At 40.9% G+C, this 14013-nt stretch overlaps 1 protein-coding gene across 2 annotated transcripts; it reads right to left on the reverse strand.

Annotated features, from left to right (window-relative positions):
- Window positions 1-1325: 1325 nt before the first annotated feature.
- On the reverse strand, window positions 1326-12465 carry misp (mitotic spindle positioning). Of its 2 annotated transcripts, none has more exons than XM_015399007.1 (5): window positions 12350-12465; window positions 7170-9123; window positions 4661-4869; window positions 4534-4572; window positions 1326-1692 (listed from the first exon to the last, which is right to left on the reverse strand). In XM_015399007.1, exons 1-5 carry the CDS (start codon window positions 12407-12409, stop codon window positions 1603-1605), a joined length of 2352 nt encoding a protein of 783 aa, XP_015254493.1. In that variant the 5' UTR covers window positions 12410-12465; the 3' UTR covers window positions 1326-1602. The 2 variants fall into 2 exon arrangements, with proteins under 2 accessions (XP_015254493.1, XP_015254494.1); XM_015399008.1 differs by lacking the exon at window positions 12350-12465 and adding an exon at window positions 11997-12011 and having other exon boundaries at window positions 7170-9121.
- Between the last annotated feature and the right edge of the window lie 1548 nt (window positions 12466-14013).

The following is a 14013-nucleotide window of genomic DNA, read 5'->3' on the forward strand; positions in this document are numbered from 1 at the left end:
GGATGTTTTTTTGGATATACATCTAATATACATCAACAGATCGTAGATCAGGTAGTAACAGGGAACTCTAGCTGGGTCGATCTCGTACAAGATGTTTAAATGCGCACGCATGCTGTCATCATTGAGAGATTGGAGCAAAACCTTACTCTGCAATTTAAAATACAGTGCATGATTTTGTTTCACCTTTAAAATCCTGATCTACTGCTCAGAGAAAGAGTCAAAACTGAAACAAATCAAATATTTTAATGGAAATATGGTGCATCTGGCATCAATAGCCTGGCTGTCATTAAACATGATGCACCAGACTACAACGTGGTAATTCCCATTGGAATACCTTGGCAGTATTTAAAAAATATTGATAAAAAAAATAATAATTTAAACAAAAAGAAGATGCATATCCTGTAGAAAAATATGATTCAAGTCTATTTTTGACTGATCACAGAGGACTCCCCTAAATCATTGATTGCATTCCCTCCCCATCAGCCATTAGGACTGTGGAGGACACTCTTTTTATATTGTCTTTAATGGCATCTTGTTTTAACTCCGTCATTTGTACCCTATAAAAGCTCCTGGAACCAGAATTAACCTGAAGGAGTAATCCCAAGGGATACATAAACTTGAGTCTAAGCCTATGAAGTCATAATATTTAGGTTTTTGGTGTGAAGGCAGGGAAACATTTAAAACATACAGTAGGTCCCGAAGACCAGGAAAGAAAACCATCCATCCATCCATTTTCCGTCACGCTTTATCCCAAGTGGGGTTGCAAGGGGTGCTGGTTCCTATCTCCAGCTGTCTACGAGCGCGAGGCGGGGTCCACCCTGGACAGGACATCAGTCCATCACAGAGCAAAAAAGAGACAAATACATGCACATTTAAGGAGAATTTAGAAAAGCCAAGTAACCTAACAGTCATGTTTTTTGGACTGTGGGAGGAAGCCAGAGTACCCAGAGAGAACCCACACATGCACAGGAAGAATGTGCAAACTCCATTCAGAAAGACCCTGGGCTGGGAATTTAACCTAGAACCTTCATGCTGCAAGGCAGCAGTGCTACCCACAGCATCACTGAGCACCCCAGAATGAAAACCTGATGGCTTAAATGATTTTGAGTTTCCTGAACCATGTACGGATATAGTTGCTTCTGAGGTTAAACCTGAGCTGGAAAAACATGATTGCTTCTGTCCACTGACGTCCAAAGAAAGTATAAGATCTCATATTGGAGGACAAGTTAAGATCTACTGACTCTGCAGAGAGAACCAGAAAACACCAAGACACACAACAAACTCTGATAACATGATGTGATTTCAATGTTTTATTCATTGTGGTGGATTCGTTTTAATCATTTACAGTTACAAACTTGCTGCTTTACTCTGTCAATTTAAAAGTCTCTAGATCAAAGTGCTGCTTCACTATTCGGGGTTTTACAGAAAGCCACCAGCTGTCTACTCAGTCATCTACTCAGCTGTTTGGAATTCACAAAGGATGCCACATCTCGCTGCTCCATCAGCTACTGTCTGTTTTGTTGCAAATCCTTCACCCTGTCCTGGATTTATTTACACTCAGTTCTGGGACCAGATCTGATTCAGCATTTAGTTCTTTTGATCTCACTGAGGGTCCTGGTTAAGGAAATGTCCTGCCTCCCACAGCAGAGCTCGCTGGTTCTTATGGCGAACGACCCGTGTTGACTCCACCACCTGAAACAGAAGAAATGGAGTTAGAAGGAAAAAAGGAGTAAGAGGAACCAAGGAGCCAGAGAGGACATCTAGTCAATGAGACACAGAGACTAAGAACAAGAAGACAAGGAGGAAGAGGAGACCATGAGACCCGGAAACAGAAGAAATACTAATGGGATAGTAGATGCATGGATTTAGTTTTTGTCTTAAAAAATAAAAATACTTAGAGACTGGTTTTGAGTTCAGAGTTTAAACAAACTAAAGGGTTAAAAAATCAGGGCCTTTAAAGTAGACTGAATGGAAGTTATTAGGGACAGCTTTGAAAGGATTGGCTTGTTTTTTGCTGAGTTTTTAGCCTTTTAACCAAGAAGTATTCATTTGGGCTGTTTTTCCCAATGTTCTTTGCATTGTTGTAGCTGTTAGGGTGATAAGAAAGAACGTACATAATTCAATGGAATGATGTATCATTAACACTCATATTACTGGTTAATTTCATTTGGAATGTAGAGAATATGCCACCTTGAAATAACAAATCAGTGATGACCATAGGTAAATAAGTATCTTTGTAAAACTGTTCATTCAGTATGTTAAGGTTGGCTATATATTCATACTTGAACTATAAACAAGCCTCCACCCACTAGGTGGCAGCAGTGTTTAACCTTTTCATAACATGAGGACCCAAATTTGGGTCCTCAGCACTCGCCCCAAGATGGTTTTTAGACCTGTAACATATTCTCTGGGGTCTTGCCTTTATTTTGATACCAAAACAATTAAAATAAACTCTGTAGTTCTTGAGATATATATTCAATTCATTTTGGGCATGTTATTTTCAAGCATATTTCTCGAAAACAGGCCTAGTGTCCAAGAGGTTAAACTAATCAACAGGTTCAGAAACCTGGAGGTCTGAGCTTAACTAAGCTACACTGAAAAACCTTAGCCTGTGGGCCTTTACTGTTTAGCTTTATCTTTTCGTTTAGAGACAGCATCATGCTAAAGTGGGAAAAAATAAAAAAGAATATTGCAAATGGAACGGGGAGCCGATCCTGGGCTACAATTATTTACTAAGTGGGAGGCTGGATCAGGAACTAAAATCATTGGCTGTGTCCGAACATCAGCCCTAATCTCTCAATCTCTATATAGAGTAGGGACTTCATAGAGAACTCAGTTAACTGGCCTTTTCAGACAAATGACCACTCCTTTTCGCTCTCTGTGCTCTCCGCACAGTGCCTGGTGTCATCTTTGTTCTTTCCCGCCGCAAAAATGCTTTGTGAGGAGAGCTCTTGCAAAAGTATTCAGGGATATATCTGTTCACCAAGTCACCATGATTACATTATAATTTTCAAGGTGCATTGTGGGAAATTTTTAGTCCACACGGTAAATTTTGCACTGTTTAAGTAACACTTTAAGAGTTAAATTTAACACCAATCCGAGTGCATTTGGTCTCACTCTGAGTTAGTGTTAAAGTAACTCTCTACATAGTGTATATCTTGCTCCAGTTGCTGTAATAACTCTAAAAGAGTCAATGCACTTTGACACCACATATTTAACACTGTGGAATTAACTGTGCACTACTTTTTTTTTTATTCACTAGACATTCAAACACTTGTAAAATGGCGTAACCCCTATAGAGTGCTGTATTTAGGGGTCAGGCGTTCGGACACAACCATGGACCCCCTGGGGGGCTGGATCAGGAACTAAAATCATGGACTATCTGGAATAATGTATATCTGTCCCAGATGATTACTTCAAAGCTTAATTTAAGTATTGTAATACCAGTCCAACTTCAGGAATTCAGAGAATTTGGTTCTGCATTCTTTAATATACGAATGAGGTTCAAGAGAGGTGGAGATTAGACTGCTTTTGTAATGAGATAACCTGGAACTCATTGAAGTGGTATGGGTTATTTTTTATGTTTATTAGCCACTGTTTATTGAAATGGACTGGTTTTAATTGTGTTTGAGCTGAAAACAGTCTGGAAGATCGTGTAACCCTGATTAAAAGTGCCACTCCATGATCCTCGAAGCATACATCCAACATGTTCATTCCAGTTGTTCCATCATCTGTTAGAAGTTCTCCGGCAGGACTGGAGGAACCAGGAGATGTTTGATCGGGAATTGTGTGCTCTTACTTTAAAAACAGGCACAGAAAGGAGACCTGAAGATATCTGTGAAACTTTCTCTACAGAGGGCTATCATGTTTCAAACTCCACCAAAATCCATGCAGAGAGCAGCAGTATAGCATTGTTTTTCAAAATCTTGGAAGAAATGAACCCATCTTCATTGCAGTTAAATATTCAGTCCTATGATGTCAGTTTATACCATAACCATCCATCTTTGCTGCTTCCTAGGGTCAGATTTCTTTAATTTATCCATCCATGCTTCCATCTTGTTCCTCTTATTCGGTCAGGGTTGTGGTGGAGCTGGTGCTTATCTCCGGCAGTGTATGGGTGAACAGCGAGGTCGCCAGTCTATCTTAGGGCAACTCAGAGATATTCAGATACATGCAACCATGAACACACACTCCCACCTAAAGACAATTTAGAGAAACCAATTAACACTCATGTTTTTGGACTGTGGGAGGAATCTGGAGTACCCAGACAGAAGTTATAGTTTATTTTACCAGGAAAAAAGTCCTTAAACTGAGTGTAAGCAAAGATCTTTAACACTCCAGGCTCTTGAATGGCTTTTCAGAATAAAGATAACACTTCAAGTAAAAGTGCTGCATTCTCTTGAGGCTTGAAAGAAAAAAGGTTCTTGGTTCTATCTTTGCCTGAATATATAAAGTGTTCTAGCTGTGGTTTTGTTCTGGAATTGGTGTAACTTGTTTCCAATCCTGCACCCATTGATGGTTGATAGTGTTTACCTCATTGTTGATGTCATCAACCGGCTGAATTCCTGCATACTGAAAAAAAAACAAAAAAATGTTATAAAGGAGGTTCTGCTCCATTGTCACAGGCTAAGAACTTTTGAAATATCAACAGGAAACTCACAGCGCTTTCTTCCAACATCATCTTGGCTCGATATTCTTCAAAGTCCTGCAGCAGAGTGTCCGTCACACCTCGAGGAACTTTCCGGACCAGTGGGGAGGAAGAGGAACCAGGGGAAGGCATGGAGGACCAGGGCTTTGCAGTGACGAAGGACAGGGAAGCTGTACGAACGTTGACTCGAGGAGAGAATGAGGATGGAGTGAGGGGTTTGTCTGAGACACAGGAAGGAAGAAATATATGAACATCATAACTTCTAGAAACACCTGTGAAAGCTTTTATAAGTTCCTTTTTCCTTTTTCAGAGGAAGCATCAAAGCTTCCTTTGATGGTCTTTTTTTATGCTAAAAGAGCATCAAAGGAAGTAGTGAGTTCCAAACACAGCAGTGTGGGACACCCCTGATATTAATTCGGAAGTTGGCAAAAAATATTCTGGTTGTTCAGTTCTGGTTTTAGAGCAGTTCTAAACCCTCGTTAGATTCTCCCTAGTATTTATTAACAGTGCTGGAGTGTTCAAAGGGAAGGCTGCTCAGAACTTAAGCTAAATGCATCTCCAACATGGTAGGGATTTGTAATACTGCCCCCAATAGGTCACAATAAGAAGGACAGCCCTGTTTTTCTCAATTGTTCAGGTGTGGTATTCCTGAGGAGACAATCTAACAGGGACTGTGCTGTGAGTCAAAGTTAGAAGCAGTTACTAATTTACTCAGACTGCTGGACTCTGGCCTCATTAGTTCAGCAATTCTGCCAGCAGCGGGTTTATATTGGAGCCAGTCCTGGTTTTCACTGATTCTGTCACCTTTAACCAATCTGAACCACCTGATAGTAACCTGATAGACAGTAATATAAAACCAAAACTATGAAACACCATGAAGCTAATAAGACTGTGTGGTAAAGCTGAAAGGTTCTTTCTTTAAAAATGACAGACGTCAGCAGCAGTCAAGAGGAAAGATTAATAAGTCAGAAACTTGATGTCGTAGCCATTTTTTATCTACTGCTTAATAACTGATAGAAGGTCCATCAGGACATTCAGAACAGCTCTCTTCAAGGTGCCTTTTTGCCTTCTTCAAATGTTCTGTAGATGTACTGATGTGGTTAAGGGGCTTCAAGTCAGCCCACCCTTACCCCTGACTCACAGAGGGGCCACAAGCTCGGATTAGCTGGCCTCATGGGTTGAAAGAGTAAGATGTAACATTTTTATGACTGGCAGGCCGGAGGGCTTTAAAAAGAAATCGTAACTCTTCTTCTGCCACTGTTAGTCTAAGAATAACATGGCGAAACTAACCAGCCCAATTGTATGCAATGTATTGAGATGGATACCAATCTCTGCACAACTAAGCAGGATGTTAATGCCTTAATTCATGAATGGCTAGACAAAGTTCATACACTGGAAAAGCAATCTAGAAATAATAAAAAATTCCTTAAATTAAGTGTATTTATCCTGAATCTGAGTAGGGTAATGAGATGATTTGCCAATGGAATGAGTATTAATTAGATAAAAACACACTTGAAATAAGACAATGCAATTGTATTTTCTTATTTTAAGTGTAAATTCTCTTGTTCCATTGGCAAAATGTATCTTTTACCTCCTCAATCCAAGAACAAATACACTTATTTTAAGAAAAAATGACTTATCTAGATTTAGATTTTTTTCAGTGTAGGTGTCACCTCCCCCTGGATTATGACTGAAATGTTTTGGGAAAAAAGGCTAAGTAAATCAGAAATTTCCCATCTTAAAGACTTTTATTCTCAGTTGTCAGAACTTAACCATCGAGGCTGAGAGTTGGGACCTAGCCTGTTTACTATTTACATAAATGAGGCTTCTGTCCATCTGTATGCTGATGACACCATTGTTTACAGTCATGTTAGCCCTGTTACTCTTTGTCCCAAAAAACAAAGGTGATGGTTTATTCCAGCTAAAAGGGAATCCCTGTTAACCATAAGGAATGCCCTCAGAAGTTCTCAGCTTTTGTCCTCCCAACAACATTTTGGTATATTAAGTTAGTGAATAGTTTAATATTCACACTGATGACTTTGAAGAACCTGAAGATAAACAACAGCTTCTTCTTCTTCAAAGAAAAGTAATGCTTTTCCTTTAACACCATAAAATGACTTTTCACCACCATCTTTCTGCCTCTTTCAGACTAAGGTGGCAATTTATATATGAATCGCTCTCCTAATATTTTTCATTTAATGGGTAAACTTATCATAGAGCTCCAAGATGCATAACACGAAGAAGATATCTCATCCATAACTGAGAGATTTACTCTTTAGTTGGTTGGTCCAGAGCTTTTCATTGGTACATTTTTATCTCTAAATCCATCATTGGTTTATTGCCTCTATATTTGTCCTCTATCATGGCTCTTAAACACACCAGTTAGGTACATCTTGTACTGTTGTTTCGTATACGTTTATATGTGCCAACAGGTTTTTCTTGTAAATGAGACTACCTGTTTTAATAAAGTTTTAACTAAAAGTTAAAGTACCATTTGAAATTGAGGATAGGAACCAAGTACCTGTTTTTACTTGAGGGTAGAATTGACTATTGGTCGTCTTGACTGCCTGTTCCACCAAAGGAGCAGGAGAAAAGGTGGCTTGGCTGGTTTCTTTCATGGACTCCCTCAGCTCCCTCAGTTCCAGTTCCCGTTTCAGATTCTCCTCAATCTCCTTCTCAATAAATTCTGGAGCTCCTTGCACTCTTGACTGCAGGCCAGTGGACCCCAGGCTCTTCCTCCAGCTCTGAGTAAGCTCTATTTCACGTGAGGTTGTTGGTGTTAGCGGCACAGAAGGGGAGGAAAAGGACACTGTTTGTCTTCTGCCCTCAGAGCCCCTAGGAGTAAATGAGGAGAGGGAGGAGTTGGCTGGTTTTGTCTGAAAGATCCAAGACTCATCAGGATGTCGGTGAGGACAGCATGGAGATAGGAACACTTCGTCTGTTTCAGGATCAGACTCCTGCATGTTTCCATTTCTTTTGTTCTGATATTGTGGGTCTGACTCTTTCTTCTTGTTATCAAGTTGGGGAGGAGGATCTCTGCTGACTGGTTTCTGGATCTGTTCTGCTTGCTGATGGTCTTCTCCCCTTTGGTTTTCCTTTTGTATCTTGCTGTTGTTGATGAAACTGACTTGAGTCTTCTCAAAGGTTCTCTCGGGCTCGAAGGACGGCAGTGAACGTCTGGTTTTGATTCTGACCATCTCTCCTCGACCACTGCTTTGCGACATGCCCCGAGATCGCCGTAGTTCCTCCTCACGTTCCTGAGCCAATCGAATCTCTCTTTCAATGGGTGTTTCATGGAACACCTTGGACTTGCTTCGGTGATCTTGGTCAATGTCATCAAGCTGGGCATCATCACTGGTGTAACCCCCAGACACTTCATCATGGCCAGAGTCAATGTCATCAAAGACACTACTCTCCCTACTCAGATTTCCATTAGAATAGATCACTGTCACCTTTCTCTCAAGATCTGGCTCATCTCTCCCTGCTGGTTTAAATTGAATTGTATCATCAGTTAGATTCATGGTACCATGGATTAGCTTTCTTGACCCATAACCATCAAGATCTGATTCCGAAGTTGTGTTCAACTGTGTTCTGGAGGACTGCAGAGGGCTCAGCATCGATGCCAGTCGTTCCTGCTCCATCTGCAGAAACTTCTGTCGGGCAGCACCAAAATTGATTTGCTCCTTTACAACAGTACCTGGCTCAGTAGAGTGAGGAGGTTCTGGTCTGGAGCTGATAGGACTGAAGCTTAAGCTGAACCCATCTATCAGCCTATCTGTTGAAAGGCTAGGGTTCATAGACTCCCCTTGGGTCAATGACTCTCTCTGGCTCCTCCTAGGAGCTTGGCTGTGGATGATCATCTTTCGAAACTGCTTTTCGTCATTTTTATCTATTACTTTGACGCCACTGTTGTGGTCCACCCTATACCGGTAGTCTCCATTGCTCTCTGAGAACAGACTCTGTGGTTTCTTGTTGCTGCTGTAGGTCTGTAGCTTGAATTCTCTCTCTTTCTTTAGGATGGCAAGTTGGGCCTGCCGCTGTGGTGACATCATCCAGGCTTCATTCATCTCTGCTTCAGGACTGGTGGGATCATCCACAAAAGAGTAGAAGCCGCTCTGAGAGCCAGTGCTGCTGCAGGGACTGGTGGGCTGCCACTCCTCACCACTGGAGTTTCCATCCTGAAACACCGCAACATGCCGGACTTCTACCACAGATTTTTGGGTTCTGTCATTCTCCTGTAGGACTAACGAGGAGTTTCGGTTTAGGCTAGGAGCAGGGCCAGCAATGGTTCGCAGGTCTGAGGGCTGAAGCAAGGGGGACAGAGGCTTCATCACCCAATTCCTGGGGTAGCTATTCATTTCTGTAGGGGAAACTGTGCAAACACAGGAGGGAGGCTCTGATTGAGGAAGACTTCCTCTGGACTGCTGAGGACTCTGTAGGGACCAAACAGGCTGATAGTCTTCGTTTGAGAGTCTCTGAAAAAATACCAAAGAGGATTACAATAGAAAGGAATAAAGTAATCATTTACTCTTCCATATTCGGAAGCTTAAAGACCAAAATGAGACAAAAAAATACCAATTGATCACAACAATGTTGATCAGTAATTGCAACAACAATCCAGGAAGTGTGTTTGGTCTTTGCAAAAGGTGTGGGACCTGTCATCAACAAGAAGTAACTATCAACTCTCTGAGCTGGTGTTAGATGTTTTATGGTGAGAAGTAATTCATGTAAGGAATGTCTTATTGTTCAGTGATTAGTTTATAGCCCTGTCAGCAGCGGCCTAAATCACATGACACAATAACTGTCTGTTTATTGATATCCACTCTGTAACTGCAGAGATAAACCAACTATTTACAAGCTGCAGTGTCCTTGGTTTGATTCAGTTCAGATTAACCAAGTCCAAAATTCTTGATCATAAACCAGGCTGAAAGACCAGAGTCCAGATGGCTGCACCAGCTGGTTTACAGGAAATGAACAGCAAATGAAACAGTGCAGAGGATTATTATGAGAGATGTGTACCTCAATGCATCCAGATTTACATTGGTTTTCAGTATTACTATCCAGTACTATTGACAGTCTCAACCTAGGTTTATTTCAGGTTTTTTTTTTATAGCTGATCCATAGTCTTAGAACCACAGAGACATACTGGACAGCACTCTTACTGGGTTCAGCCAAGTTGTGTTAAAAACAAGAACATGGATCACATTAGTGAACTTTAAACTGATGTTACATAACCAGTTTGACAATGGTTTTCAACTCATACCACTGTGCTTTTTTTATAGTGTTTTTTTCACTGTTCCTGAAATTGCTCCATCTGGTGACATTTACAATAATTTTAACTGGGTTATTGTGTAGTTCTGTTTAGACTATATTCACACTGGTCTTAAGATGAATTTTGACTGGATCACTTATTTACTCCAGGTTTTAGCCAGATCCTGGACTGATTAAATCAGACTATTTTTTTTCAGTGCCTGAAGGGTGCACTGCAAATGCAGAAATGAGCTAGAAACACACAAAAAATAAAAAATAAAAAAAATTCTGAACAGGCTTTAGACTCCTAGACATCATTAGACAAACATTCATAGAAGACAGTTGTCATATTAGGACTACAGCCCTCTGAAAGTGAAACTACAAAAAAAACAAAGTTGGATAAGAAGCACAAACGTCTGAGGCTCGTCATAATAAAAACCAAATTGTTGAATTTACTTAGTGCCTGTGCTTAAATTTCATTTTGTGCAAAGGATTGTGGGATTCTTTATAACTCCTTATTTCGGCAGTTAGGAACCCTGCATGCTCCCTATGCTAAATTAACTATAATATGAAGCATGTTGACTCCTTTCTGTAGCTCCTTCCTTACTGCCAGCTTATAGTGACCGCTGGCGAACTTGAGCTTTGAATGAAAGTGCTTTACAATTTTGATGTATTCGGACTGAGCTAATGTCTAGAACCCTTTGTAAAAACATAAATAGGATGAATACAGAAGAAAGAAAACATTTTATAAGCACTGAATCTCTTTGAGAATCCCCTTTATGTTTTTAATCAGGGTCTGGTTTCATATGAATTGCTGACCATCTCTCTTTGGTGGTTTGGAGCACTTCCATTATGCAGAACTATTTTACAGCTTTTTCTTAACCTGCAAGGTTTTTAGTGCTATTTGTAGCATTTTTCATTTGAATGTTTTTGATTGTTCTCTGTGTTTGTGCGCTAATAAAATTTATTTTTTGCAGTACTTTTTGTATTTATGTTTTTGCCGGGTGTTTTCACCTCACAACCACCTTTGTTAGTTTTGAATTGAGTGATCTCCATTAGGGCTGGTTTTATACTGATCATTGCAAAGGCTGTGGAATAGCTCAATTTAAACTGTTTTTATATTGATTTAATGATATTTCCATTATTCTGATTTCATATTGGTTTTATTTCTGTTTATTCTGATTTGTTAGAAACCCTTTTTTTTTTGCTTTATAAATAGACTGGACTTAGTTCTGAACTGGGTTGACTCTGAGTCAATTTATTATGGTTCTGAAAAGCATTTCCACAAATTTATTGGCTCAGAAATGCATTCACTGGGTCTGGACTCCTGTGAAACAGATATGCTCGCTATTGGATTAGAACTGGCCTCACTTTCAGGGTGGGTTTAATACCAGAACTCTGCTGGTTCTCAAACAAAGGTGCAGACATGAAAGTCAATATGGAGATGAACGGATTAAATTCAGAACATCAGAACTTTTCTGACTCAAAAATTACAGCAGATCCTGAAACCTTTTAGAACATTTTGTAGTATCCATAAAACTTGAGATTTGAACGTTTCAGAACTTGACTGACACAACTGATTGTCTCTGATGGTCCAGAGTTTGTTTCCACCAAAGAATCCTGACAGCATCGGTCCAGTTAATCATGAAATAATCACATTGTAGAGGAGAAGCTGGACCGCACCGAATCTGAGGAGGAAGTGTTCAGAGGTTCAGAACTGCAGCTAAGTCTGAGTCCAACTGATAAGCTGCCACTCCTGCAGAGAAGCTGCTGGTGGCTCCTGATAACTTCCAAGAGGTTCGACTGTTTTACCCGCCTGAAGCTCTGATGGCAAACAGAACAGAAGAGGTCTGGATGGACCCGGAAAAAACAGGGACCCGATTAGAGGTCAGTAGCCCTGGAACCAGCAGGCTGACCTTACACCAAACAGCTGATCCAGAGCCAGATGTTGTGTGCATGTGTATGTGAGTCATGATGTTTCTGAAGCCAGCTGATTGTGGACATGACTCCGCCCCCAACAGACTCAAACATCTCCTCCATCGCTGCTTTTGACCTCAAATCAGTGGATTTTAGTTAAAGAACAAAGTTTGAATCTTACCTCAGATCAGCTTCCAGTCCGTGACTCCAACAGTCTGAAGAGGAGCTGACTGATGTGACAAAGGTCATTGAGAGCCCCCGCCCCCACAGCCAAGCCCCGCCCCCAGCCCTCTGCCTCAACATGTGGACTCTGGATCATCCTCATGGAGATAGCTGGTGTTATAACTTTTGGATTCGTGCCTAACAGGAGAGGTTCTTAGCTGAAGAGGGGGATGCTGCAGCTCGGATGGTTTATTTGTTTGTTTGTTGTGTTCAGGATGTTTCATTTGTTATGCAAGACCAGAAACCAAACCTAACTCCTTCCTCAAACTGCATCCTGTTGTTGTATATTTTTTTGTTGCTTGTGTGCCTCACCTTGTTGTCCGGATCCAGACTGTGACAGAGAATCTTCCAGGGTGGAGTGTACCGAAACATACTGATGCTTCAAACTGGACCTCACTGGTTCCTCCTGGTTCTGGTCCAAGTCAGTGTAACGATGTCACTGGGACCCTCATCCAGCAGGAGGGTACCAGCATCAGCCCTGAGGCAGAATCGGGAGGATCATTGATCTTCCTTAGGTCAAACAGGAAACAACAACACAACAAACAGGAAGTTGTTAAAAGGGAAAAAAAAAACAATCTGTTCATCCACAATGAACAGATTAACCAATCCTCGATCTATAGACTTGGATTAGTCAGGAAAATTCTGACTGATCTGATATGTTTCTGGAAAGACCTGGAGAAGTTCACGGATCTTCTCACCAACCTCGTGGTGTCTCTTCAACAGGCTAAATGCTAAAATTTCCACTGAAGCAGCAACTTTTGCTGCAAGATTAACCCAGAACTTTAACATTTTGTTTGGATCTAAAAGCTATATTAGTTAAAAGAAACTGAACATAGGATCTACAGAGACGTTGGATAAATTCTTGGTTCAGATGGTGTAATTCAGTCTTTGGGGTTTTGTTTTGTCTCAGAGTTCAGATGTTCTCTGGATAGTTCTTGGTTCTAGGCTCTGATTGGTTCCCTCTCACCTGTCTCAGTCTGTCTCTTCTCACAGTGTCTCCATCTTAGGTTCAGTTCTTCTTATTTGATTTTATCTCATCATCCTAAGTTGCTACACACTGACTGTCAGAAGCAGAAGCAAGCAGTGGTCAAATGATTTTTGAGGTGATGATAGGGAGCACCATCTATAGGTGAGCCAGATAATTGCAGTCAGTTTGAAAGAGCTTGTCATGTCCAGTTATTGTTGTCATTCTATGTTTATATAAAATAACAGATAAAAATGTCTTTCTCAGGACTCTAAATTATCTGCTGTATCTATGTTTGCTTGTGACATAAAAAATAAAAAAAACATAAAAAAGTTGTTTACTGGATAAAACAGCAGCTGTCATCAGCTGAAGGGGAAAGGACTAAAGCTTACAGTCACAGGTATAAAGGTATGTGATGTCATTATGATGTCACACAAACAGTAACACACAGAGAGAAAAGCAGGACTCACCTGCCAGGGTCGCCTGAACTCCAGTGGTCCACTAACAGTCTGTGTGTTTGGCTTGACATGTGGAGAGGTGGGAGCGGTCAGACATTGTGTTTGTGTTTTTGTCGATCAGCACCATTCCTGACTAATCCCCCCCCCCCCAAAGTCTGCTGTGTGATGAAAACAATGTTCAGGGCCTGAATCAGCTTAGGAATGGACGACAGGGGGCTGCACCGAGCCCAGCCAGAACATCATCTCAAGCAGAGGTTGGACTAAATGGGAGGAAAATGTTTGATTATCAGAAACCGTTTAGGAGGAAATACTATTTTATTAAGAGGATGTTTACAGTTTTAAGTGGAAAAAAATCAATGAAGACCACACAGAGAAGGCAAAAAATGGTAATTTCACAAACAAGAAAAACATGAGTGGGGTGAGTAATGAACCCTGAGGAACATCAGATTTAAAGCTAATAAAAAAGGCTGGACGCCCTTCTGTAAGACTCCCCTTGGTGGCCAAAACCCAGACCAGTTCAAGCTCTGCGTCTCCATGGAAACAGGCATGTCAGG

The sequence above is a fragment of the Cyprinodon variegatus genome, unplaced genomic scaffold (genome assembly GCF_000732505.1).
Source record: "Cyprinodon variegatus isolate N-32 unplaced genomic scaffold, C_variegatus-1.0 Scaffold980, whole genome shotgun sequence".
In the NCBI taxonomy this organism is placed as follows: Eukaryota; Metazoa; Chordata; class Actinopteri; order Cyprinodontiformes; family Cyprinodontidae; genus Cyprinodon; species Cyprinodon variegatus.

Bases quoted from the DNA above. Each gene is read 5' to 3' on its own strand.
- misp (XM_015399007.1), bottom strand. From the start codon at position 12,409: ATGTTTCGGTACACTCCACCCTGGAAGATTCTCTGTCACAGTCTGGAT. The intron at 9,124-12,349 runs GTGAGGCACACA...GTATTTTTTCAG, and splicing joins GTCTGGATCCGGACAACAAG to AGACTCTCAAACGAAGACTA. The intron at 4,870-7,169 runs GTACTTGGTTCC...CCTGTGTCTCAG, and splicing joins CTACCCTCAAGTAAAAACAG to ACAAACCCCTCACTCCATCC.